Consider the following 27,361-nt stretch of genomic DNA (forward strand, 5'->3'; position numbering starts at 1 on the left):
GCACATGGCCTACAGCACACGAACAGGTAAACTCAACGAAGGAAAAAGGGAGAGAGCTCCCCTCTTGTTTTTACACAGACCTCAGCACAACCTTCCACAGTGAAGGTTCCAGAAAATTCAGAAATGTATTGAGAATTCAGGTGTTGGCAGCAATAACAGCAGTGTCCAGAAGATAGGAGTGTACAGGAGTGAAGGACAACGACATATTCAATTTTATCCTCCACCAGTATTTCTATGACTTTAGACACACTTCTTTTTCATTAGCACACATACCGTATGTTCATACTATACATATGCTCTGGTGTTTCGTAAACTTGGAACCCATTTATTCAGATGCCTTTCATCACTTAATGTTTCTCATCCTCAGTTCAAAATGACCAAACTAAATTGGTAACTGCCCTACTTTAATCTCCTTGTGTCTCAGTTCTGAATGATGATATGCTCTGTCCAGTCACCCATAACTTTCATCTGCTGTCTTGAAATCTCTCAAATCCATTTCCCTCCTCTTCAGGGGAACAATGAGGATCAGACCCTCATCTTATCACTGGAATATTGCAAAAGCATCCTGGCATGTTTGTCTTAACTGTAGCATGTCCAAAAATTGTAGTAGGATATTAGATTGATCACAAATATCTAGCATATCAACGTCCAAAGTCCAGACTCCACTCAGATATGAAGTCTACATGACTGTCTGGTCTCAGCTCTCACTATTGTCTAACTCCTGTTTTGTATCCCTATAGCACTAAGAAACTTGTTCCCACCCTGCACGGAACCCATTATTTTATATTGCCATGCCTCTCCATAGCAAATCCCTTCCCCAAGGCTCTCAGATGGTACCTTTGTTAATGCAGTAAGTGATACCTGCTGGTTCCAGTTAAGATCTCAATCATAAGCCCTACCTCTCATAGGTCATGAGAGCCAGGAGAGGTAAAATGGGAAGGAGTATTAGAGAAGGGTCCAAAATGACCTGGCTCATGGGAAGCAGAGAAAGGGTCTCATTCTACAGGAGCACAAACCTCTCTACTAACTTCAAGCATATTCAAAGTACCATTCTTTATAATTCCCTTAGAACCACTATCTGATAGGTACTTCCCAAGTTCATGGACTCAGTATGAATAGTATCCTAATGTTAACATCCCAATGTAAAAGTTGGGGATCAAGGATTTTCTTTTAAAATCCCACAGATACCAGTCCATGGTCAACATTTTATAATCCTCTGAAGGTGAAACTCTGGATGTTAAATGTTCAAATTGGAAAATCATCCCTTTTGATTTAATAGTTAACTGCAAGTTTATAACATCTGGGGTAGGGCTGGGAAAAGCTGGCTCAGGATAAAACTATCCCATGAACCTAGAGGCCTCTCAGCTGAGCATCAAACATTTTGCCTCAATTTACTATCCTTCTGCTTCAGCCTTGGCATTGGGAATAAGAAGTAAAATTGGTGCCATGCCAAGAAAGAACCAGAGATGCAAAAACGTGAAGAGTAAACACTTGCTAGGAAGCTAAGATTATTAGGCTTTCACCTAAGAGCTGGTCATATTTAGCAAGCAGCAGGACTAGCTTCAAGAGAAAAGAGAAATTCTGAAACCCATTAGTACCTTACTGGAAGACCCACCACTTTAACTATACATTTTTCTCAGTCTCACCCATCTATATTTTTCATCCCTAGGACTATCAAGATAAAAACGCACAAAAAAATGCCTTGATAATAGCTTAGCCTTGCTAAAAGCACATTTTCAATACTGAGCATCCCAAGTCCTTTAATCTTTTTTTCTCTCCTCGCTAATCTTTAGAGATTCTCAATTTCCATATTTGTTAATAGGAAAACTCATAAAGGGATTTCAAGGCTCTACAAAGTACTGGGAGAACCTGGCACCTGAGATATCAGCCCCAGTGGGAAAAGGGACTAAGAAGAGCAAGTAAGCACAGATCTGGAGACAGATCTAGTTGAATTCTGCCTCTGCCATGTTCAGATATGTAACTTAAGCAAGTGAATTAACATCCCAAAGTCTGTTTTCCCTTTAGAGAAGTAGAAGAGAGTATTAGTAACTACCTGCTACAGCAGATGTGCAGTTTTAATAAAACATGTGTAAAGTGCTTGGTAACAGGGTCTGCCAAAGAGGAAAAAAGCTCAATATTGGCTATTATCAGTAACAATAACTTTGTAATCACGTCACTGTTGTTCTTACTTGTTGCAGAGCTCCTGGCAGGCTGCTATAGGCTAAAGATTCTCCTGAATGCCCCTCTTATACCAGTTCTCCCCTGAGGAGATACCAAACTGAAAACTGCCAAATGTAAAATTTGTTGACAGGTACCAATGCAAACTAATGGGGCATGTATACAAGTGGAAAATGTAAAGGCACAGTTAGGTGTGGAATCACTGCTCAGGATCACTGATTTACCTCTGATCTCTTAAGCTACAGAGGGGAGGAGAGTAAGGGGATAGGCAGTTACAGAAGAAAACCAAATTAACTTAAGAAAAAGTGCTTTCAAATCTGGATCCTTAGCATCTGTAATTCACCTCCAAATTACCTGGATTATATCAAAATAAGTTCCCTGGGTATACACTAAACTTAAAAACTAGAAAAGTTTTATCTAGCAATCTTCTGATCTTGGAGAATCAGTTCAACATTTCACTACTGCTGTGGACAGATGCATCTTCTAAGATGCTTTTCCTCCTACATGGGTTCTCCGGTGGGCACTGAAGTGGGAACTGTTATTGAAGTCTTTACCACACTCCGTGCACTTGTAGGGTTTCTCTCCTGTATGGATTCTCTGGTGAATTATAAGACTAGAGCTCTGATTAAAGCATTTCCCACACTCTCTGCACTTGTAAGGCTTCTCTCCTGTGTGAATTCTCTGGTGAGTGATGAGGTTAGAACGGTCACGGAAGAATTTTCCACACTCAAGGCATTTGTAGGGCTTCTCTCCTGTGTGTACTCGCTGGTGGGTGATAAGTTTAGAGCGCTCACTAAAGCATTTCCCACAGTCTGCACACTTATATGGTTTCTCCCCAGTATGCGTTCGCTGATGATTGGCCAGTGTCGAGCTCTTACTGAAGCTTTTCCCACATTCAGTACATTCATATGGTTTCTCGCCTGTGTGAATTCTTTGGTGACTAATGAGAGCAGAACTCTTAGAGAAGATTCTTCCACATTCAGAACACTTATAGAGTTTCTCCCCTGAGTTGGTGCTGAGTAATCCAGAAGAATTCAAGTTCTTACTGGCACTCTGAAGTTGTTCAGGAGTTGGATCCTCTGCCAAGTTCCTCCACGAAGCACTGAAGGATGGGCTTTGGCCCAAGTTCTCCCCAACCTCTCTGAATTGGCCAAGATTTCCTCCTGAGTGGATTCTCTGATGTTTCAGAAGGTTTGAGCTCTGATTGAAGCTTTTCCAACATTCCCCACATTGATAGGGCTTTTCCCCAGTGTGGATTCTCTGGTGAGTCACAAGATTAGAGTGGTCACTAAAGCTTTTCCCACATTCAAGGCATTTGTAGGGCTTCTCTCCAGTATGAATTCTCTGATGGGTGTTGAGGTTGGAGCGGTCACTAAAGCTTTTCCCACACTCAAGGCATTTGAAGGGCTTCTCACCTGTGTGTATTCGCTGGTGGGCCATAAAGTGGGAACTCCGACTGAAGCTTTTCACACAGGTGTAACACTTGTAGGGCTTCTCTGCTAGGTATAGGCCTTGGTTATCAATAAGCTTTTCCAAATCTTCTTCAGAAGAACATTCTTCCCACTGTTTCTGTGAGGAATTTTCCCATTGCCCTTCACCTTCATTTTCACTGTCATCTCTCCAAATATGAGGGTGGTAAACATTCTCTGTGGTACATTTTGATAAGGGCGCAGGCAAATCGTCAAAAATGTCCTGCTCTGAAATGTGGTCTTCATCTTCATACCTCATCTCAAAACCTGAAAGAATATAGAATAGTCATATTTGTATTCACTCCTTATTTAGTACCTATTTATGTGTCTTATGAAACTGGCTAATATGAATTTGTATTATATATGTTATTCTTCATACCTTAAATATGCAACTAATATAAAAAAACAATCAAATTTTGGTGCGCAAATGAGCTGTAAAACAGAACTAAGTATGATTATACCATTACCCCATAAAGGAGTCCTCAGCCCAGCCCAACTAGCCAGATAGCCAACTCTGAGACTGCATAAACTCTAATTACACAAATGAATGCCAGTGAAAGCTAGACCTGACTATTTCTCTCATTTGTGTAATAAGTTAAAAGATTGGATAAATCAAGCAAGGACAAACCCGTTTCCTATTAAATCCCATTCTTTCACTTCAGAGACAAGAGAATGAACCTAATTCCCTCAGTCTATATTTTTGTGGACTCTGGATCTCCAGTTATTTCAGACTTACCTGTCTCTGGAGTTGTGGGACATGGAGTTGGAGATTTCATGGCATCTTCATCTGCCATCTCAACCCAGGTCTCCTGGGGGCTAATCTTAGTATTGTTCTTCCCAGATCGCTGGAGATCCACTGGATTCCTGAAGGAGCCCATGGCTCTGATAGCTGTCCGTGCCCTCATCAGTGAATCCATCTCCTCAAAGAAGGGGCATGTCCCTGGTGGATGGGTGCTCTTGGCTTTCCGGTAGTTCCTCAGAAGGTTTTTGAATCTGTAGCGACATTGCTCCAGTGTCCGCAGGAAGCCCTGTGCACAGAGTCGTTCCGCAATGGCCCGGTACACCTGGCTGTTTTGGTGACAAGTGCGAAGCTTTTCAGAAAATGGGGACTCGCTGAGAATGGTCAGGAAGGTCTTGGTCTCCTCATAGCCCCAGTGCACACCTGCTGTCAAGAGTGAAGAGATCAGAATTGAGAGATTGCATGCCTTAGTCATCAGGGATCAGTGTCACCTACCCTAAACAACTAGCACCAATACACCTCAGAAATGTATAAGTGCATGAAGAAGCAAAAAAGTAGGTACCCTTGCTTCTCATGGTTGTACCACAGATTTCTACCTCCATCCTCTAAAATAGAAAGAGACAGAAAGAAATTCTATTAATATATGTAAGTCTTAACTGAAGGACAGGACTTAGGTGTCCTCCCATGCCCCTGGCTTCAGTTAATTAGTTCCTAAAAAAAAGCCTATAACTGACCTCAGAGTCCTGCTGTGCCCAAGTAACACATATATACTTACAAATTTACAAATTTTTCCCTTTTATTTAACTCCTCCCACCCTGAATCCTCCCCTGAATTTTCCTTTTAACAAATATGAGGACTGAAAGCCCCTATAGATTAAAGACAGAAATATACTTTCAAATGATTTTTCAGCAAAAACCAATAATGTCCTTTCCTCTTTGATGGAAGAAAAATCAGGAGGTGATCTAGTTTCAGTTCCTCTGCAGGTGAATGATATATCTCTGGGACACTGACCAGTGAGGGGAACTACACTGTGTCTCCTTAGGTAAGAGCTTCAACTCTGGGGCTTTTGTGTTCTTACTCTTACAATGGTTGTATGTCTTCTAATATCAACTATTCAGGTACATGCTATCATGGTTTCTGCTATAATTGTTAGATCTATTTTAATATCTTTATATAAATTTTCTATCTGAGAAGCTATACATTGATATGCTAATATACATTAAAATAAAAAGTTCTAATGTGCAGCAGGGAAAGCACCTGCCTTGAATACCCTGGATTTGAACCTCAGCACCACATATGGTACCCTGAGATTTGCCAGGAGTGGTCCCTGAGCACAGTGCCAGGAGTAATCCCTGAGAACAAAAAAGTCCTCATGTAAAACTAAAATCAGGAGCCAGAGAGATAGAGCAGTAGGTCAAGACCTACAGCGGTAGGTCTTACATGCACCCAACCCAGGATGGGCCTGGGTTTGATTCCCAGCATCCCATATGGTCCCCCAATTCTGCCAGGAGCAATTTCTGAGCACAGAGCTAGAGTAACCCCTGCCACCAGGTGTGTCACAAAAATAAAAACAAACATAAAAAACCTAAAAGCAACCTTAGTGGCACATTGCACATTGTGAGAAATCCCGAATTAGCTCTGTACATCTTTAATGTGCTTCCTACTATAACTAAGAAAACTAGTACATGAAAACTGACCATAGGAAAAGAGAACAGATATTTGGAGTTGACCCAAGAAACTTAATATCATAGTGTCTGTACAGAGTAGCTGGCTATACCCTAAACTCAGAAAGCAAAAATAAGGTTTGTCTAGAAAGAAGGTTGAAATCTGGATCTACTTGGGCAATCATGTTCTTACCAATACGACTGTGGAACAAAGCTGGGACTCCTGGAACCCTGGGCCCCTGAATGGTCTCATTAGTGGCTAGGACATCACCATTACAGTCTTCTGCTGTTTCTTCAGGATCCCAGCCCCCTTCTTCAGACTCATCCATCTCTGCATCACTATCCCCCAGTCTGGGGAATGCCAAAGACTCTTCTGGACCATCGGTGACTCTCATGGCCGTCCGAGCCCTCACCAAGGCCTCTAGCTCCTCATAGAAGGGGCACGTCCCTGGTGGATGGCTGCTCTTGGCTTTACGGTAATTCCTTAGAAGATTTTTGACCCTATAACGACACTGGTCCAGGGTCCGCAGGAAGCCCCGGGACCTCAGCCTCTCAGCAATGGCCCGGTACACCTGGCGGTTCTGGTGACAGGTTCGGAGTTTTTCAGAAAATGGGGACTCACTCAAAATTGCCAAAAATGTTTTTGTCTCTTCATAGCCCCAGTGTACACCTGACACCTTCATGTCTTCTGTGTCCCATTGACACTGTTCTTCCCAGGCCCTGGAATCCCTCCATGCCAATGTCATCTGAGACGTTTTGGTTTGTTCACTATCTAGGTTAAAATCTGCAGTGGTTTTTCTTCCAGAATTCATAAGGCCTAGACCCCAAAGTTCTGATCCTTGCTCTTGCTGAGAAACAGATGGTTCTGAAACTGGAACTCCTATAGAACAGAAAGAATAAAACTAATTAATTAGAAATTATCTATTGAGCAAAGTGCTTATCTAAAATGTTTCTGTGAAATATTATTCCTCCCTAAGAAACTGATGAGAAATTCCATGTTAGTCCCTTAAAAGGTCTGTAGCAAGTGGTAACTAGAAGTAACAGGATCGCTATACCAGAAATGTTTACTGATATTTTGTTTTGTTCATTTCCCTTTAATGCTACTGGGAAATTTGTCACAGAAAAAAGTCACTGTAATAGTCCATATATGGACATTTGACCTAAATTGGCCCAAACATAATAAATTTAATGATAAAAGTATAAGAGTGGCAGTAGTTCTCTTGCTAGGAAACTTTCTGTCTTTGGTTTGGGGACAACATCTAATGGGTGCTCAAGGGTTACTTCTGGCAGGCTCAAGGGACCATATTGGATGCCTGGGATTAAACTCAGGTTAGCCATGTGCATGCAAGGTAAACACCCTACCCACTGTTCTCTCACTCCAGCTCCTACCTACAAAGTAGTATTAATACCAAGTTAATTCTAAGAACTGAAGAGCTAAGGGAAGGAAAGTACCTAGGTCCATTATATTGTTAGTAAGCCAGTTTCTATTGTGGCTAAAGCATACTCCCTTCTAGGCCTTCAACAAAAAGAAAATTAATTCCTTGTTTTTTTTTTAGAACAGCTATTTAAAGAACTGCTGCTCAACCCCAACAAATAAATATTTAATTTAATAAATATTTTTTATACTACAGCACCTTACCCTGCATCCCAGGAATCACTTTTAACTACAAAGCCCCACCAGATCCAACACATTCTCTCCCCCAAATAATATCTTAACAAAACTCATGAAAAGATGTCCAGAGCTAAATGAAGCTTAAGAATAATCTAGTTTAGCATTTCCCCAAGTTTGTTACTATGAACACTATGTTCCCCAAATGTCCTGTGCAAAAATGGATTTGGACTTTCAAGCCCTTAGCAGCAATGTTTCCAGTATCTTACATTGACAATTATCAGACCTATAATTGTGTCTTCTACTTTAACCCACTCACATGTCAATCTGACTCCATATTCATCCCAGGCTCTACAGATAAATGGTTCACTATTTTTTTTTTTGGCTTTCCAAATAGATGTGCCTACAGGGACATCTAGTTTACAGAGATATTTAGTTTGTGTTGGTCATTTGAGCTTAAAATGTTTTGAGCCCTGGCCCGGAGAGATAGCACAGCGATGTTTGCCTTGCAAGCAGCCGATCCAGGACCTAAGGTGATTGGTTCGAATCCCAGTGTCCCATCTGGTCCCCCGTGCCTGCCAGGAGCTATTTCTGAGCAGACAGCCAGGAGTAACCCCTGAGCACCGCCAGGTGTGGCCCAAAAACCAAAAAAAAAAAAAGTTTTGAGCCCTACTTGATATTAATTTCTCATTGTGTTATAGCACATCTGTCTTATGGGCTGAGTTTATTTGATTCTCCCCTTGAGAAATGGATCCTCTTGATACTGAATAAGAGTGGACTTCTGAGATATCAAGCATTCCCTTGGCTTGGGTAAAAGTACTAAGGTAATGACACCTGAGAGGACAGGCTCTTGGAAGCCAACCTGCCAACCTCTACCTAGGGCAACTTCATACCCCATTCTCCAGTCTTGCCACAAGAGTGTTGTGGCTACCAAGATCATGCCTTCTTCCTATGCCTAAAATTCCAGAGACATGAGTCTTAAAGGAGTGGTTCGCAGCAGAAACCCACACTTTTCTTCAATGGACAGTTTCCTTACCCAGGAACACACCATTCCTGCAGTTGTCTCCGGGCGGATCTTTGTGACACTCCTTCGCAGTATGTTTGCCAATGCCCAGGGCTTCCTGTGAGATGTACAAGAGAAGAACCCCAAATATCTCTGACCCTTCAACACTGTCTGCAAACCTTGACAAGAGGAAGGTCAGCACAACCAGGAGTCCCAGGGAATAGGGGCAGGAAACAGAGGCTGACACCCTTTATCCCATGTCCTTTTCTGATGACAGTACTGCAATAAGAGAAGAGAAGTAGAGGAAAAGAACCCAGGAGCAATAAAGACAGAAAAGAAAAACCATCAGCTTACCTGAGACTCAGCAGTCACCTCCCAGTCTCCGATGATCCCCATCTTTGGGAGAGTAGGAACTTGGGGCATGAAGATGGCTATGAAAAAAAAAAATGTTCCTAAAACCCAGGCTCTTCCAAAAAGACACACTCTGTCCCAGGCCCAACCTTTAAAAAGTCATGCTTGGATTAAACTGAGACCATCCTAGTAGCCAATGCAGATTTTACTTCCTTTCTAGAGCACCAAGCTCCTAACCTACCTTGAGTGATGTGCAACAGTGTCAGGAGATAGCCCTGAACACCTATGAACACCACCTGCCCTAGTCCCAGCCAGAATCTGCTGTATGACTAAGTTACAGTGCACATGCCAATACTACTGGGTACTACTTTTATATTTACTGGCCTGATTTTTCCAAATCAGTCACTATTCTATCCTTTATCTTAAATTCTGTATCTCCCTCTACCCCCAGATGCCTTGCACTGTCCCCATCTCTTCACCCCAAACACATCACTCTTCCTTGACGTATCCTGACTTGTGATACTTACAGCTCTCCTTCAAGGACTGTGACGACAACTTGGCATCTATATGCTTGGGAAGGTCAGAGCATTGATTCTTCACACATTGCTTCTGAGATTGCTCCTCAGAAGTGTGATTTGCTGATTTTAGCTGGAGATTCTGAGATTCCTCCACTGACTTTAAGAGCCTGGTTTCTTCTGTGTACGATTCTAGTTCCTATACACAGACAAGATTCCCAACCATCAACTCAATAAGATCCAGTATGGTAGAGTAGGGGTGTTCTTTCTAACTATGATTCAGAGGTTAACAGGCTTTTCAAAATCCAAAGATGCTTTAAGGCATAACAAGAAATCATACAGATGATTTCAGTAAACACACAATCGTTTATTACTTAATGACTACTATCTTATTCAAACTATCCAGAATCTCAATGAGATTCATGACATTTTTTTTTCTTGGTTTTGGGTCACACCCAGCAGCGTTCAGGGGTTACTCCTGGCTCCGTGCTCAGAAATCACGCCTGGCAGGCTCGGGGGACCATATGGGATGCCGGGATTCGAACAACCGTCCTTCTGCATGCAAGGCAAACGCCCTTCCTCCATGCTATTTTCTGGCCCCTATTCATGACATTTTTGAGCCCAGAGATAAATTATGTAAAATATTGTGACACTAAAATACAATCTATAAATATTAAAAACAGATTGTTGTCTAAGATCAAAAACAGATCAAAGTTAACCAGGAAAGATAGTGGAGGGATTAATATATTTGCCTCATATACAGCCAACCCCAGTTCGATTCTGATACCATATTTGGTCTATGAATGATCCTGCTCTGAGTGATTCCAGAGCCTGGAGTAAGATGTGAGCACCACAGGGTATTGCCCAAAACAAAAGGCAAAGGGAAGCATAAAAATAGGGAGAAAAATACAATTTAGCTTTAAACTTTATTGTTCCAAACATTCCTACTAAAATGCAAAAAACAGTTTTTTGTTTGTTTGTTTGTTTGGGGCCAGACCTGGTTGTACTCAGGGGTTACTCCTGGCTCTGTGCTCAGAAATCAATCCTGGCAGGCTTGGGGGACCATATAGGATGCCGGGAATCAAACCTGGGGACAGTTTCATGCAAGGCAAACACCTTACCCACTGTGCTATCATTCCAGTCCCACCAAAAAAAAAAAAAAACCAAAACATTTTAAATATTAAAAAGAGGCATAATGAATTTCAAGTGAAATTTTAAGAAGGCACTTCTATTATGAAAGAAAGAAAAGATAAAGAACTCATACTCAAAAGGAAAGCAAAATTTTACTTCAGGGCAGAAATTCTGGCCAAAAAAGTACTCAAATATATAAAACCAAAGAGAATATTTAAGAGATAACTACATCAGGGGCCGGGTGGTGGCGCTGGAGGTAAGGTGCCTGCCTTGCCTGCGCTAGCCTAGGACGGACCGCGGTTCGATCCCCCGGCGTCCCATATGGTCCCCCAAGAAGCCAGGAGCAACTTCTGAGCGCATAGCCAGGAGTAACCCCTGAGCGTCACAGGGTGTGGCCCAAAAAAAAAAAAGAGATAACTACATCAAATTCAGCCTTGTCAATCATATAATTAAATTTTTTTCTCTTTCACAGGCAGTTCCAAAATGAAAAGACTATAAAGTTCTTTCCTTGCCCCTGAACCCCGGAAATATAACTTCATTGTCTAGTAATAATACCTAACTTTGAAAAACGTTTTTAAATTCTTCAACAGGTATTTTCAATAGTCACAATTCAAAAATAGAAAAGCTATGCTTCAGTAATGCCCACCACGCCCATTCCCACATGGTCTGCAGTTTTTTCCCCCAGCCTCACCATATGTACTGTTTCTTTAACAAGACATGAGCAAAATTTAAATATGTATTCTTATTTTTCCCCATTCTTACACAAAATGTGTAGACTAAATAAATACATGCTCAGAAGCTTATTTCTTGACCCAAAATAGTATGTTTCACCAACTTCTTGAGTTTGTCAAACATGGCTACAAAAATCTTTTAGCTGATCTGAAAGCTCAAATCCACCCTTCAAGAAAGGTCTTATTACTAAGAAGCTACATAGGAAAGGACTGGGAGCACCAGAAGCCACACCAAACAAGGACTCCTACAATGAACTCATGTCTCAGAGGGAGAAAATGTTAGTCAATATTCTTATGTAGAGCATAAGGGGACAAAACTCACTGTTTTGTTCAAATGAAACAATCTTTACTCCCAACCCTAGCTCTTCCAATTATTGCCATGTCTGAGCAAAGGCTTTTAGTTTAAAAAAGTTGTTTTTGTTTGTTTGTTTTGGGGCCACATCCAGTTGTGCTAGGGAGTTACTCATAGATCTGCACTTAAAAATTACTCCTGGAATTGGGACATTGGTGATGAGAATTCTGCACTGGTGATTGGGGGGGGGGGGTGTTCTTTACATGACAGAACCCAACCACAATCATATTTGTAATCAAGGTGTTTAAATAAAAAAATAATAAAATAATAAAAAAAAAAGAATTACTCCTGGTGGTGCTCTGGTGCTCAGGGGATCATATGAAATGACAGGTATCAAACCTGGATCAGCAGAGCAATCATGCTACAATCATCTATTGCTCTGGTCAAAAAAAAAATTCCCCTTTATTTTCTACTTTTTTTTAATTAAATTATCATGAGATACAGAATTAAAAAGTTATTGATAGTTGAGTTTCAGTCAAACAATGTTCCAACACCATCCCTTCACCAGAGTTCATTTTCTGCCAAAAAAATTCTTCGTTTTTCCCTTGTTTTGGTTTTGGATCACACTCAGCGGTGCTCAGGCATTACTCCTGGCTCCGAGCTGAGAGGTCATTCCTGGTGGTGCTTAGGGAACTATATGGGATGCCAGGCATTGAACCTCAGTCAGCTGCATGCAAGGCAACCACCTGACCTGCTGTGATATCACTCTAGTCCTCCAAAACAATTCTTCACTGATAGATTCCATCACTTTTTCACCTCCATATATCAATTGACTTTATTTAAGTCAATTCTTATTTCTGGGTCTCAAGTTTTTCATATTCTAATTTTGAACTCCTAAAGTATCTTATTTGTTTTTTTACTGCCATTTAAGACTAACTGCTTTTTAGAAAAAAATATGGGAAAATAGAATAGCATATTTAAATAAGGCATGCTCTTTCATACTTTGGTCTAGAACTTTAAATATCATTCTTTCTTTATTTTTATTCAATTTGTAAAGAATTCCAAAAAGCAAAGTGAAAGGAAGATTCTGAGTGGTTGATTCAGTTCCAGCTTCAAAGGTTCAACATTTGTGTTAATAGCAATATTATTAAGTAATATTATGGGTTTTCAAGGTCACATGCAAATTGCTCAATGTGAATGTTAGATCTACAATATTTTTACCTCCCTTTTCACAGCACTACCACTAAGAGTTGCAGCTATGACAAGGGAAATCTGTTTTCCGACTTGAAAAGTGGTAATAATAATAGAACCCACCACAGAGGGTCCCTGAGTTGATTTATAAATGATATATAAAAGCTTTAACAATGTCTGACACATAGAGAGTACTCAATAAATGTCAATCAAAATCTCATTTGGGCTTCACAATTCAGTGGTATTCTAACCTCCAAGGTTTGTAGATGAGACATTAGTTGTTTAGTAGAAAGTCATGAACTTGGAACTCAAGAATCTGGGTTTAGGTTCTGGATTAAACTGAACTTTGAGAGTCACCAGACTTTTAGTGTGGGGCCTTGGTTTAAATTTATGAAAATGGGGGTAGACATTCTAGTTCTGACTACCTTCATTTCTAGGGCATGCATCCCAAGAGATCACATATGTGAAAAGATTATGCTAAGGATAAAATACAGGACTGGAGAAATAGCTCAATGGGCTGAGTGTATGCTTTGTATGCAGGAGGTCCAGGTATGAGTCCTGGTATTACATAATCTTCCAGCACCTCTGGCAGCAACCTCAAGCACAGATCCAGAAACCACTGAGCACTGCCCCAGGGTAGGGGGGGGCGGCAACAAAGCCAAAAACAAATAAATGAAGTCTATCATGAGAAAAGCACTGGAGGCTATGTGAATTGTAGTTACAGATGCTGATCAAACTGTGAGATGTCAATTCTTGCTCTATTAGCTAATAGTTGTGTGACCTGGAGTCAATCTCCATTCCAATTTTTTTGTTGTTTGGATTTGGAGGTATTCAGGGACTATTCAGTCGTATTCAGGGACTGCTCCTAGTTCTGTGCAAATATGGGGAAGAAGAATTGAAGCAGAGTTGGCTGTATACAACTCAAGTACCCTAACACCTGTAGAATCTTTCAAGCCCCCCCCCACGTGCTCGCTTTGGCAGCACATATACTAAAATTGGAATGATACAGAGATTAGCATGGCCCCTACGCAAGAATCTTTCAAGCCCCCAACCTATTTATGTCTGCCTCAGTTTCCTCACTGATAAAATAAAAATAATGGAACCTCATTAAATTTTTGATAAGATTAAACAATTAATATATGGAAAGCACTTAAACAGTACCTGATAGTGCTAAATAAATGTCATTTGCTTAAGAAGATAGTGTATTTTATAGAATGTATCAAACTTACATTTGGTATTTAGATGAACTTCATAAAGAAAAGCAATGGTCTAAATGAGAGTTGTCTCAAACGCCAATGGGCCCAGAGTATAGGGAAAAAGGAAAGAAATTGAGTAGAGGAGGAGAAACACAAATATGAAAGGATGTGGGCCAGTGGCCAAGTGGTCTCAGGTGCATTTGTGGAGATTAAAAAAAAAGACAGAATATCCAAGCCAAAGTCAGTAACAATGGAATCAAGAGACACAAACTTCAAGAATCTAAACTTAAAACGGGCCTGTTACACTGGCAGACTAGACAGGTGGTGGTATGGAATGCACTCTGGGAACATTGGTGGAGGAAGGTTGACAATGACAATGTATGTTTGAAACCCAACTATGAAGGACTCTGTAAATCACAATGTTTTCAATAAAATAAAATAATTTAAAAGAATATAGTGTATTTTAATTAATTTTACTATTATTATTTTAGTTTATGGTTTAGGCAATAATTAACCTAGTCAGTATTTGTCACAGTATTTGTTATGGTTTGGGCAATGATTAATCCAGTCATACTCACTGCCTTGCCCACCCTCTCCACCCCAGAAAACAGGGCAGAGGCCTCACCCGGGGTTCTGAAGCCTGGCTCTCTCGGTGCCAATCCTCTACCAGTGCCACAGCCTCCTCACCACTCTCAGGGTGGTGTGCTTGCACCCAGGCCTGGGCATCCTGGGGTAAGATGGTCAGGAACTGCTCCAGCACCAACAGCTCCAGGATCTGCTCTTTGAGGCGAATCTCTGGTCTCAGCCAATGACAGCAGAGTGCCCAGAGCTGGCTAAAAGCCTCATGGGGCCCAGCTGCATCCCTGTACTGGAACTGTCTGAAGCGCTGTCGAGAAGCCTCAGGGCCAGGGACAGGGTCCTTCTCCCAGGGTCGGCTTTCAGAGCTCCAAGAGTCTTCCAACTTCACAATCAGGAGTTCTTGAGGCTCTGACGAAAGAGAAGTCTGGGTCTGGGATTCCAGAGTGACAGCCATGGTCTCTTCCAATGTCTTCTACATCGACTGTGTGTCTTTCAAGGGGCACTGGGAAAGGAAGTGCTCCCCAAGCCTGAAGGCAAAAAGAGAAAGGACAGAGTGAGCAAAGAGGACCCAGGCTTCTCTCATTTCCTTCACTTTACCCTGGTCTCTTCTGGGGTCAGTGCAGAGGCATTATTTTCCATTAGCAGGAAGTTAAACTGCATCTTTATGCCAAGACCAATAGTCCAAACAGGAAGAAAGGCAGCACTGAATTAAATCCTGGGACAAGATACAGGCTTTGGTTGATCATTAGAGCCTTTATGATCTGGCCCAGCCTAGACTTATTCCTTCCTCCATATGCACAAAGTCAGATTCAAAACACTCCTTTCTCCATGAGGTCCTTCTTCCTGGGCCTTAGAACTTTTACATTCTTCTACAGAGCTCTCATTTATAAAACTCTTCTCTCACACCACACTCCCATTCTGAAGTCCAACCCACCTGTAACTTGCCCCATTTCAACACTGATGACTGCCAAAACTCTGGCAAAAAATTATCCCAGATCCCCAAATCCAACTACTTATAGAACATGTCCACTTGACTATCTGGGGGTATCACAAATTCAAAGGGCTCAACAAAGATGACCTTAAGTGTTTCCTTCTGTAGATCTGTCTTTAGCTAATGCATTCCACCTAACAAGTTCCCTTGCCAGCAGTCCAGCTTTCAGCTCCCTCCAAATTTTCTCATATCCATCTCCTCTCTAAGCAGGGTCTGCTGGCCTAGAAAGCATACACCTCCGTCCAGAGAACCACATACGTTTGTATCTTATTGGCTTCCTAACTCATGGCCCTTCCTCTTCTCCCCACTCCATGCCCTCCCTGTTCTATTCTTCACACACCCAGACTAGATTCACACTGTGCCTAGGGCCCCAAGCTCATATCTTTCCCATGTTCCATGTGGTGGGCAGTTCCTACAGCAGGTTTCTCTCTGGCTCCCACCTGTGGGGACTCTTTAAGGATCACCTGTCTTTACCCAACAAGGTCTCCATTAAATTTTACATCCTCGAAGAGGCCCTTCCTGTGCCTTGAAGCAAGTGTCAGTCCTGTGCAACAAGTTTCCATTGACCTTTCTGTTTCTACCAAAACCCTGGTCAAACTCTATTGAGATTATCTTAATCCACTAGATCTCCTAAGGGATCTAGTACAGTGCTCAGCACACTCAATCAACAGTGACATATAGATTAACTAATGATGGTGATGTGTCAGAGGCAAAAAATTTCAGTATACCTTTTCTGTGCCTATATTTATAAAAAAGGACCTCTTGCTTATACTAAAAGAAATTCTTAGTCCCTTAGTCCTCTTGATATCCATGTCAGTGACATATGTCACTTTCCGCACTGTATTGGAGGGAGGGGTGTATATACAGGTATGGGCATCTCCAGAGAGATTAGGATCTCAATAAGGGGATTAACCTTTGTTTTCCCACACCCCTCAGCTCTATCACACCACTGCCTCCCCCCTTTCGATGAGTTTGGGACACTAAATCCATAAGGCACTCACTAGTGCTGTTAGAGTTGATTCTTTTAAACTATAAACACCCTGATAAAGCTCACACTGGGCATGGGGGCAGCAGAAAGAGGGACTGAGCTCTCTGTAACATTCCCAACAAACCTGGATGGCATTCAAAAATACCCACTCTATGGAATCAGTTGGCCACTTCCAAATGGGATGACACAGTTAAACTAAGAGTTGGGGAAGAGGGGTCTGCTGTATATTAGGCCACATGGTTGGGCAGTTTGGAAGTCAGGCAAAGGTGATGGAAAATATTCTAAACACCTCTGACCACTGAGGGAGAAGCAGGAGATACAACTCATGATTGTCTGTCAACCCTGTCTCTTAGCTAATAACTCAATGTTACCTCATCAGTTGAGTTCTTTGCCATGCCATGCCCCACTCCCTACTACCTAAGAATTGTCTCCCAGCCCAGTTTCCTATACCTCTATCACAGAAGTTATCCTATACTATTGTATCATAGTTTTCACCTCTGGCAATTCCATTATTGTCTCACTAGGGTCAATACCATTTCTTACACTTTTTTGTCTCGCTAGGGTCAATACGATTTTTTTTTCACTGTGCATTTTTTTATATTTATTTAAATCCTTTATTACATACATGATTGTGTTTGGGTTTCAGTTATGTAAAGAACACCACCCATCACCAGTGCAATATTCCCATCACCAATGTCCCAAATCTCCCACCTCCCCACCTGACCCCCGCCTGTACTCTAGACAGGCTTTCCATTTCCCTCATACATTCTCATTATTAGAACAGTTCAAAATATAGTTATTTCTCTAACTAAACTCATCACTCTTTGTGGTGAGCTTCCTGAGGTGAGCTGGAACTTCCAGCTCTTTTCTCTTTTGTGTCTGAAAATTATTATTGCAAGAATGTCTTTCATTTTTCTTAAAACCCATAGATGAGTGAGACCATTCTGTGTTTCTCTCTCTCTCTCTCTCTCTCTCTCTCTCTCTCTCTCTCTCTCTCTCTCTCTCTCTCTTTCTCTCTCTCTGACTTATTTCACTCAGCATAATAGATTCCGTGTACATCCATGTATAGGAAAATTTCATGACTTCATCTCTCCTGACAGCTGCATAATATTCCATTGTGTATATGTACCACAGTTTCTTTAGCCATTCGTCTGTTGAAGGGCATCTTGGTTGTTTCCATAGTCTTGCTATGGTAAATAGTGCTGCAATGAATATAGGTGTAAGGAAGGGGTTTTTGTATCATATTTTTGTATTCCTAGGGTATATTCCTAGGAGTGGTATAGCTGGATCGTATGGGAGCTCGATTTCCAGTTTTTGGAGGAATCTCCATATCGCTTTCCATAAAGGTTGAACTAGATGGCATTCCCACCAGCAGTGGATAAGAGTTCCTTTCTCTCACATCCCCGCCAACACTGTTTATTCTCATTCTTTGTGATGTGTACCATTCTCTGTGGTGTGAAGTGATACCTCATTGTTGTTTTGATTTGCATCTCCCTGATGATTAGTGATGTGGAGCATTTTTTCATGTGTCTTTTGGCCATTTGTATTTCCTCTTTGTCAAATTGTCTGCCCATTCCTTCTCCCAATTTTTTGATGGGATTAGATGTTTTTTTCTTGTAAAGTTCTGTCAGTGGGGTCGGTGAGGTGGTGCTGGAGGTAAGGTGTCCGCCTTGCAAGCACTAGCCAAGGAAGGACCGCGGTTCGATCCCCCGACGTCCCATATGGTCCCCCCACGCCAGGGGCAATTTCTGAGCGCTTAGCCAGGAGTAACCCCTGAGCATCAAACGGATGTGGCCCGAAAACAAAAAAAATAAAAAATAAAAAAATAAAGTTCTGTCAGTGCCTTGTATATTTTGGAGATTAGCCCCTTATCTGATGGGTATTGGGTGAATAGTTTCTCCCACTCAGTGGGCGGCTCTTGTATCCTGGGCACTATTTCCTTTGAGGTGCAGAAGTTTCTCAGCTTAATATATTCCCATCTGTTAATCTCTGCTTTCACTTGCTTGGAGAGTGCAGTTTCCTCCTTGAATATGCCTGTAGTCTCAATGTCCTGGAGTGTTTTGCCTATGTGTTGTGCTATATATCTTATGGTTTCGGGTCTGATATCGAGGTCTTTGGATTTTACCTCCGTACATGATGTTAGCTAGGGGTCTAAGTTCAATTTTTTTCAAGTGGCTAGCCAGTTGTGCCAACACCACTTGTTGAAGACGCTTTCTTTGCTCCATTTAGGATTTCTTGCTCCTTTATCAAAAATTAGGTGATTGTATGTCTGGGGAACATTTTCTGAGTATTCAAGCCTATTCCACTGTTCTGAGGGCCTGTCCTTATTCCAATACCATGCTGTTTGATAACTATTGCTTTGTAATAAAGTTTAAAGTTGGGGAAATTAATTCCGCCCATATTCTTTTTCCCAATGATTGCTTTAGCTATTCTAGGGTGTTTATTGTTCCAAACGAATTTCAAAAGAGCCTGATCCACTTCTTTGAAGAATGTCATGGGTATCTTTGAGGGATCACATTAAATCTGTATAATGCCTTGGGGAGTATTGGCATTTTGATTATATTAATCCTGCCAATCTATGAGCAGGGTATGTGTTTCCATTTCCGCATGTCCTCTCTTATTTCTTGGAGCAGAGTTTTATAGTTTTCTTTGTATAGGTACTTCACATTTTTAGTCAAGTTGATTCCAAGATTTTTGAGTTTGTGTGGCACTGTTGTGAATGGGGTTGTTTTCTTAATGTCCATTTCTTCCTTATTACTATTGGTGTATAGAAAGGCCATTGATTTTTCTGTGTTAATTTTGTAGCCTGCCACCTTGCCATATGAGTCTATTGTTTCTAGAAGCTTTTTGGTAGAGTCTTTAGGGTTTTCTAAGTAGAGTATCATGTCATCTGCAAACAATGAGAGCTTGACTTCTTCCTTTCCTATATGGATTCCCTTGATATCTTTTTCTTGCCTAATCGCTATAGCAAGTACTTCCAGTGCTATGTTGAATAGGAGTGGTGAGAGAGGACAGCCTTGTCTTGTGCCAGAATTTAGAGGGAAGGCTTTCAGTTTTTCTTCATTGAGGATATTTGCCACTGGCTTGTGGTAGATGGCCTTAACTATATTGAGAAAGGTTCCTTACATTCCCATCTTGCTAAGAGTTTTGATCAAGAATGGGTATTGGACCTTATCAAATGCTTTCTCTGCATCTATTGATATGATCATGTGATTTTTTATTTTTCTTGTTGTTGATGTTGTGTATTATGTTGATAGATTTACTGATGTTAGAGCATCCTTGCATTCCTGGGATGAAACCTACTTGATCGTAGTGGATAATCTTAATGAGGCATTGAATCCTATTTGCCAGGATTTTGTTGAGGATCTTTGCATCTGCATTCATTAGCGATATTGGTCTGTAATTTTCTTTTTTCATAGCATCTCTGTCTGGTTTAGGTATCAAGGTGATGTTGGCTTCATAAAAGCTATTTGGAAATGTTTCCGTTTGTTCAATTTCATGAAAGAGTCTTGCCAGGATTGGTAGTAGTTCCTCTTGGAAAGTTTGAAAGAATTCATTAGTGAATCCATCTGGGCCTGGGCTTTTGTTTTTCGGCAGACATTTGATTACCGTTTTAATTTCATCAATAGTGATGGGGGTGTTTAGATATGCTACATCCTCTTCCTTCAACCATGGAAGATTATAAGAGTCCAAGAATTTATCCATTTCTTCCAGGTTCTCATTTTTAGTGGCGTAGAGTTTCTGATTACCCTTTGAATCTCTGCCATATCAGTAGTGATCTCTTCTTTTTCATTCCTAATACGAGTTAGCAAGTTTCTCTCTCTCTTTCTTTGTTAGTTTTGCCAGTGTCTATCAATCTTGTTTATTTTTTCAAAGAACCAACTTCTGTTTTCATTGATCTTTCGAATTGTTTTTTAGGTTTCCACTTCATTGATTTCTGCTCTCAGCTTTGTTATTTCCTTCTGTCTCCCTATTTTTGGGTCCTTCTGTTGAGCACTTTCTAGTTCTATTAGCTGTGTCATTACGCTAGTCAGGTAAGCTCCTTCTTCCTTCCTGATGTGTGCTTGCAAAGCTATAGATTTTCCTCTCATTACTGCTTTTGCTGTGTCCCATAAGTTCTGATAGTTTGTGTCTTTATTGTCATTTGTTTCCAGGAACCTTTTGATTCCTCCTTGATTTCATCTCGGACCCACCTGTTATTCAGTATGAGGCTGTTTAACTTCCAGATGTTAAAGTTTTTCTTCTGTGTCTCTTTGGAATTGACAAATAATTTCAGAGCCTTGTAGTCAGCGAAGGTACCCTGCAAATTTTCTATTCTCTTGATATTATGGAGGTATATTTTATGTGCCAGCATGTAGTCTATCCTGGAGAATGTCCCATGTACACTGGAGAAGAATGTGTATCCAGGTTTCTGGGGATGGAGTGTCCTATATATATCCACTAGGCCTCTTTCTTCCATTTCTCTCCTCAGGTCTAGTATATTCTTGTTGGGTTTCAGTCTGGTTGACCTATCCAGTGTTGACAAAGCCGTGTTGAGGACCCCCACAATTAATGTGTTGTTATTGATATTATTTTTCAGATTTGTCAACAATTGTATTAAATATTTTGCTGGCCCTTCATTCGGTGCATATATGTTTAGGAGAGTTATTTCTTCCTGTTCTACATACCCCTTGATTAATATAAAGTGTCCATCTTTGTCTCTTACAACCTTCCTAAGTATAAAGTTTGCATTATCTGATATTAGTATGGCCACTCCAGCTTCTTTATGGGTGTTCTTTGCTTGGATAATTTTTCTCCAGCCTTTTATTTTGAGTCTATGTTTGTTCTGACTATTCCGGTGTGTTTCTTGTAGGCAGCAGAATGTTGGATTGAGTTTTTGATCCATTTAGCCACTCTGTGTCTCTTAACTGGTGCATTTAGTCCATTGACACTGAGAGAAAGAATTGTCCTGGAATTTAATGCCATCTTTATATTGAAATTTGGTATGTCTTTTGGTTAGTCTTGTCTTAAATTAGGTCTTTCAGTTTTTCTCTTAAGACTGGTTTTGAGTCTGTAAAGTTTCTGAGCTGTTTTATGTCTGTGAAACCATGTATTCTTCCGTCAAACTGGAAAGTGAGTTTTGCTGAGTACAGTATTCTAGGTGAAGCATTCATTTCATTCAGTCTTGTCACAATATCCCACCACTACTTTCTGGCCTTGAGTGTTTCTGGTGACAGGTCTGCTGTAAATCTCAAGGATGCTCCCTTGAATGTAATTTCCCTTTTTGATCATGCTGTTTTCAGAATTCTGTCTCTAGTAGGATTCATCATTGTGACTAGGATGTGTCTTGGGGTATTTTTTCTGGGGTCTCTTTTGGTTGGTACTCTTTGAGCATGCAAGATTTGATCACATATATTCTTTAGCTCTGGAAGTTTCTCTTTAATGATGTTCTTGACCGTTGATTCTTCCTGAAAATTTTCTTCCTGGGTCTCTGGGACTCCAATGATTCTTAAGTTGTTTCTGTTGATCTTATCATAGACTTCTATTTTCATCTGTTCCCATTCTTTGACTAATTTTTCCACTGTCTGTTCATTTGCTTTAAGTTATTTTTTCCCAATCTCTCCCACTGTATGGAATTATTATTTATCTCATCTTCTACAGCACCAAGTCTATTCTCAGCTTCTGATACCCTGTCCCAGAGCTTATCCATTTTGCCATTCACTTCGTTTACTGAGTTTTTCAGGCCTGTTAGTTGACATGTTATTTCAGTTTGGAGTTTTGTGATTTATGTCTTCATATTTTCTTGGTCCTTATTAGAGTTCTGTTCTACTCGATCCATGGTTTCTTTGAGTTCTTTGAGCATCTTCCATATTGCTTGTCTAAAGTCCTTATCTGAGAGGTTGATTAGTTGGTTGGTCATTATCTGATCATCAGAATTATCATTTTCATTCTCTATGTCTGATGCTGGCCTGTGTTGTTTCCCCATTGTCACACTTGTATTGTGGGTTTTTCTACGTGTTGTGGTGGTATTCATTGGCTAAATGATGTAGACAGCCACACTCCTCTGGCTCCACCCTTTCTGGGTGGGTCGACTTGCCTCCAAGGGAGTGGAGTCCTCCTTGGATGAAGCCTCACACAGGATCAAATCTTAGGCCCAAGCACACAGCAGAGAAGACAGTCCGAGAGAAATGCTGGGCTTCAGTGATCCAGCACAGTGTGATTTTTTTCTTCTTGTTGCAATGGTATTCTTTCCTTAGAAAGAGCACACGGCCGCGTAGCGAAGCGGAGCAGCCGTACTCTTCTGGAGCCTCTTTTTGGCCCACTCCCAAAAGGTTCATGTGACAGGACAGGAGACAGACACACACAGGCAGCACTCACAATTTTTCACAGTTGGGCCCCACTGGGCATGCGTAGTTTCGTAGATTTTCCCAGCCTGACATCACAAACAGGGGACTAGCTTCTGCAAAGTACTGCTTATAGCAGGTTTTCACGTTATGGAGCAGTTCCTTGGTGTTCCCGCCCTAGAATGGGCCTCTGGAAGAGCAAGTTTTCTGGAACCTCTTTTCAGCCCACTCCCAAGAGGTTCACGCGACAGGACAGTACACAGACACACACAGGCAGCACTCACAATTTTTCACAGTCCAATACCATTTCTTATTCATTTTTGTATCCAGAGCCTGAAACCAAATTAAACAGCAAAACCACTGGAAGTGTGGTTACCTCTTATGAAAATGGTAGATAAGATATGAAAAGTTATAATTTATATGAAGTAAAGAAGTAACTTTTCATGAAACTCCTTGAACCAGTCTAGATCATGAACAATTCCAGCACATCTGGAATATTCTCTCATATGAGAATCAATGTAACATAAACCTCCACAATCCCTCTCTGCTCACTGCTCAGTACTGGGAACTAGAGAAGCAATAACATCTGAACAGGAAAGTAATCTGGAGCCTAGGCAGAGACAGATAATAGGCAAACCAAGTGTCTGCTCCCAAAGATAGAAACTACAGTCAAAAGAGCAATCTCAGTGCCTCAGGGCTCAAAATTTAGTCTTATACTCTGGGTATTTTCTCCTGGGAAGCCTTGAGTGTCCCAAAGATTAGTTTCAACTTGAAATCTAAAATACTTTCTTGACTCTCTAGTCAAAAGCAATTAACCACCATTAAGGGATGTGAACACAGTCAATAGCAGGTATCTGCACAAAGAACTGAGAGGGAAAATAAGAAGGCATTCCCCACTTCAGAGATAACCAGCATACTGGACCCTCCCTCCCCAACCCCACCCCCATTAGGAGGATCAGCAACTGCAAATACCCAAATACCAAATGTCCAGGAGCTACTGAGGCTGGTGTCAATGCCAGGCCCTCCACATTCATAACCTTACTGAATCCTTACTGAACAAGTAACAAGTAAAGACATTGACGGGAAGACACTGCAAACACAGAAAGAGAAAGAGAGCCATAATGCAAAGTGCAGTCAAGTCCATTATCACTCTGTGAGCCAATGTGGCTTCAGTGCCCTCAAGCCTCTCTCTCCTCTGGTTGTAAGCAAAGTGATTTCCAACCAGCACAGTCTCTAAACATAGGCCCACTCTTTATTGAACATTTAACTCAATAAGCTAATCATACTGAGTAGCTTCGTGAAAAGAATACCATACTGGTTTCTGAAATAGGTCCTTACCAAAGAATTTTTTTTAAGCTGACTTTGAATTTGAGCTAAGATTTTACCTTGTGTACTAGCTTATTGGGGGGGACGCATACCTGGTGATACTTAGGGGTTATTCCTAGCAATGAAATCACTCCTGGCTCAGGGGATCATATGGGATGCCGGGGATCAAACCCAGGTCTATCCTGGGTCCACTGCATGCAAGGCAAATGCCCTACCACATGCTACTGCTCCAGCTAGCTTTTGAATAGAATTATTGTATAAGGTATGACTCCACTATATTCAATATATATAGAATATAGTGGAGTCATACCTTATATATATAGAATATAGTGGAGTCATACCTTATATATATAGAATATAGTAGAGTCATACCTTATATATATATATATATATATATATATACATACATACATATTTGCATATGGGAAGCAACTTCAATGAAGAAGATTTGATTGAGGTTGTACAACTAACAAGTAGTAGTGTTGAGACAAAGTCAAGATTCATTTCCCTGAGCCACGTTTCTTAAGTCACCATGTCTCTTAACCCACTACAGGACTTCTCTAGGATTGTCAGTCATCCAAGGTCCTGAGATGACAGACGGTAAGAACAAGAAGGCAGGAGTGAGCAGACTGCAGATCTAGAGTCACCCCTGCCTTTTATCAGATATGTAACTTTGACAGGTACTGTAGCAGCCTAAGTAGGCTGTAATGCAGTCTGATCCTATTTGCATTTGCCTCAGGTCCCCAAGAAGTACAATGGAAGCAGATCAAGGAGACAAGGAGATGAAACTCAGCAGCTATAAATTTATAGTCTGGAGCCAGACAGTGGAATGAGTAAATGAGTGTAATGGGGACTTTGGTTAACTACAGAGCACCAGAGGAAATACTTGATCAGTGTTTTTAGGTTTTCCTTTTATCCAAGAGAACCCAAAACTATGGGATTTAAATGTTGGCATCCAATGCAAAATGCGAATTACACTTGAGAATTAGAGCAATTAAGTTTTAATCGACACACTCTTCCTCCTCTCTGCAAAATGATCTCAAAGGTCTTGTCCACTGCCTAGGAAGACCTAGAAAGGATACAGACCTTCTCACATTATGAGTGATAGGTACTGGCTGCTCTTAAAATCGAGATCCCTTTATAAGCACAGAGAATGAGTGGCATCCTGAACTCCTAAAGCTATAGGCATAGAAGAGGAACTATGCCCCAATCCCACAGGAATAGTCAAGACTTGTCTGTGACCTCCAAAGACAAAGATACTAGTTCCAGGGGCCAGAGAGATAGCACAGCGGTAAGGAATTTGCCTTGCATGCAGAAGGACAGTGGTTTGTATCCTGGCATCCTATATGGTCCCCTGACCCTGCCAGGGGCGATTTCTGAGGGTAGAGCCAGGAATAACCCTTGAGTGCTGCTGGGTGTGACCCAAATTAAATTTAAAAATTTTAAATAGAAAAATAAATAATAATAATAAAGCACCAGCTAAGGATTCTGGACTCCGTGTGACTATGAGCTACATAATTAGTTAGCTTTGACTCTGAAGCAAAGGAAGGAAAAGTAGATGCACTTCTACCACTGGTTTAAATCATTACAATCAATGAACCTATTTCCAGCAAGCCAATCCTAACAGGCAGAAGGAAACTAATACTTAGGCCATTAGAAATCTACTAAAAGTAGCAGCCTTCAAGCTACTATGAGCAAAACTCACCAGGGTCCTTGTTCATAATCATCCAATTATTGACTTGATTTATGCCAAATATTATTCCTACTTTGATCTGGGTAATGAAAAAATCAAGATGATTCAAAAACTGTCCTGGCCTGAAATAATTCAGTAAAAATATTTTCAAATAATAATGACTTATCAAGTGCTGCAGCAAATGCAGGAAGATATCTTCAGTTAATAAAACTGAGCAATTGAAGTTTTGGAAATGAATTTAAATCATTTTTGAGTTGGTTCTAGATAGAGAGGTTCCCTAGGCAGAATCTGGGGGGAAAAGAATTGAACAGTCTAAATTAAACGGTGAAAATCCAAATATCTTTTCCAAGAAATAAGGAAAAATTGGAGTCCTGGAGTGCCAGGTGCACAAGGACCAGAAATCAAAAGCACTTCCTGAAGCATCCAGAAAGCACTTAATTCTATAGGATGGTGGGAGCTGGTGGACTTCTAAAGAACCATAAAGAAAACATTGTAGCGATCTTGGGGCAGTTCCTGTTATTTTGAGGAGAGGTTTCTGCAGTATTTCTGACAATCAATACGCACGAAGAAAGGAAAGGTATGGTCCTTGACAGGCATGACCCTATATAACATGGAGATGATCCCAGGAAGGGATGATACCAGGGCAGGATGGATAGACTCCAGGACAGATGTGAATGACAGATCCCAGGATGAGGGGGACACCAGACCAAGTGATATGGCCACATGAGCCCAGGACAGTGATGGATGCAAGAGCAGGACAGGGTGGGGTGGGTTAGGGGGAATTGGAATGGTGGGAGTAAGAGGTGAGAGCAGGGAATGGGGCTGGGGTGCTGTCCAAAAGACAGGTACCACTCACAACCACTGAGCATCTGGGGAGAGAGAGGGAAGGGCATGGGGCGGGGCCGGCAGCCAGTCCCACCACTGGATGTCAGAGATCAGAAGCAGAGGAGAGGGGCGTTCAGTCATGACAGTTCTACGTAGGTGCAAGGGGCTCTAACACTTTTCTTGAGGGTCAAGGCTTCAAGCTCAGGCCCTCTCACGTCCACTTCTTGCCAGAGCCCCAGCACCCAGTACCCACTCCTCTGCTCTCCAGACCCTCCTAGGACCCTCCAATCTCTTTGGGCTGTCATCTTCATCCCTTCCGACGTCGCTCCAACTCCCAGGGCCTCAGTGTCCCTCTTCATCCCCGACCCCTCTCTGATGCAGTGCCCAGCGCTAGCTACATCTTCGGGGCGCCCTTCACCTCAACCCCTTTGTAAAAGCTTCTTCCTCCCCCTCATACCTTCCCCCAGCCCCCTGGGCACCATCACCTCTTCCTAAGTCTCCAACCCAGAGCTTGAGTCTCTAGTTGCCCCCGCCCCGCCACCCGGACTCACCCACCGAGACACCCAC

The 27,361-nt window shown here is 41.5% G+C and overlaps 1 protein-coding gene and 1 pseudogene across 1 annotated transcript; one reads left to right on the plus strand and one right to left on the minus strand.

Annotated features, from left to right (window-relative positions):
• Positions 1 to 2,285: 2,285 nt before the first annotated feature.
• On the minus strand, positions 2,286 to 27,361 carry ZSCAN20 (zinc finger and SCAN domain containing 20). The gene is made up of 8 exons (XM_049775158.1): positions 27,346 to 27,361; positions 14,695 to 15,175; positions 9,541 to 9,727; positions 9,017 to 9,093; positions 8,696 to 8,780; positions 6,244 to 6,930; positions 4,384 to 4,812; positions 2,286 to 3,914 (listed from the first exon to the last, which is right to left on the minus strand). The coding sequence occupies exons 2-8, from the start codon at positions 15,100 to 15,102 to the stop codon at positions 2,662 to 2,664; spliced, it is 3,126 nt and encodes a 1,041-aa protein (XP_049631115.1). The 5' UTR covers positions 15,103 to 15,175; positions 27,346 to 27,361; the 3' UTR covers positions 2,286 to 2,661.
• LOC126012411 (uncharacterized) lies at positions 13,839 to 13,933 on the plus strand (annotated as a pseudogene).

Source organism: Suncus etruscus, chromosome 6 (genome assembly GCF_024139225.1).
Source record: "Suncus etruscus isolate mSunEtr1 chromosome 6, mSunEtr1.pri.cur, whole genome shotgun sequence".
Classification (NCBI taxonomy): Eukaryota; Metazoa; Chordata; class Mammalia; order Eulipotyphla; family Soricidae; genus Suncus; species Suncus etruscus.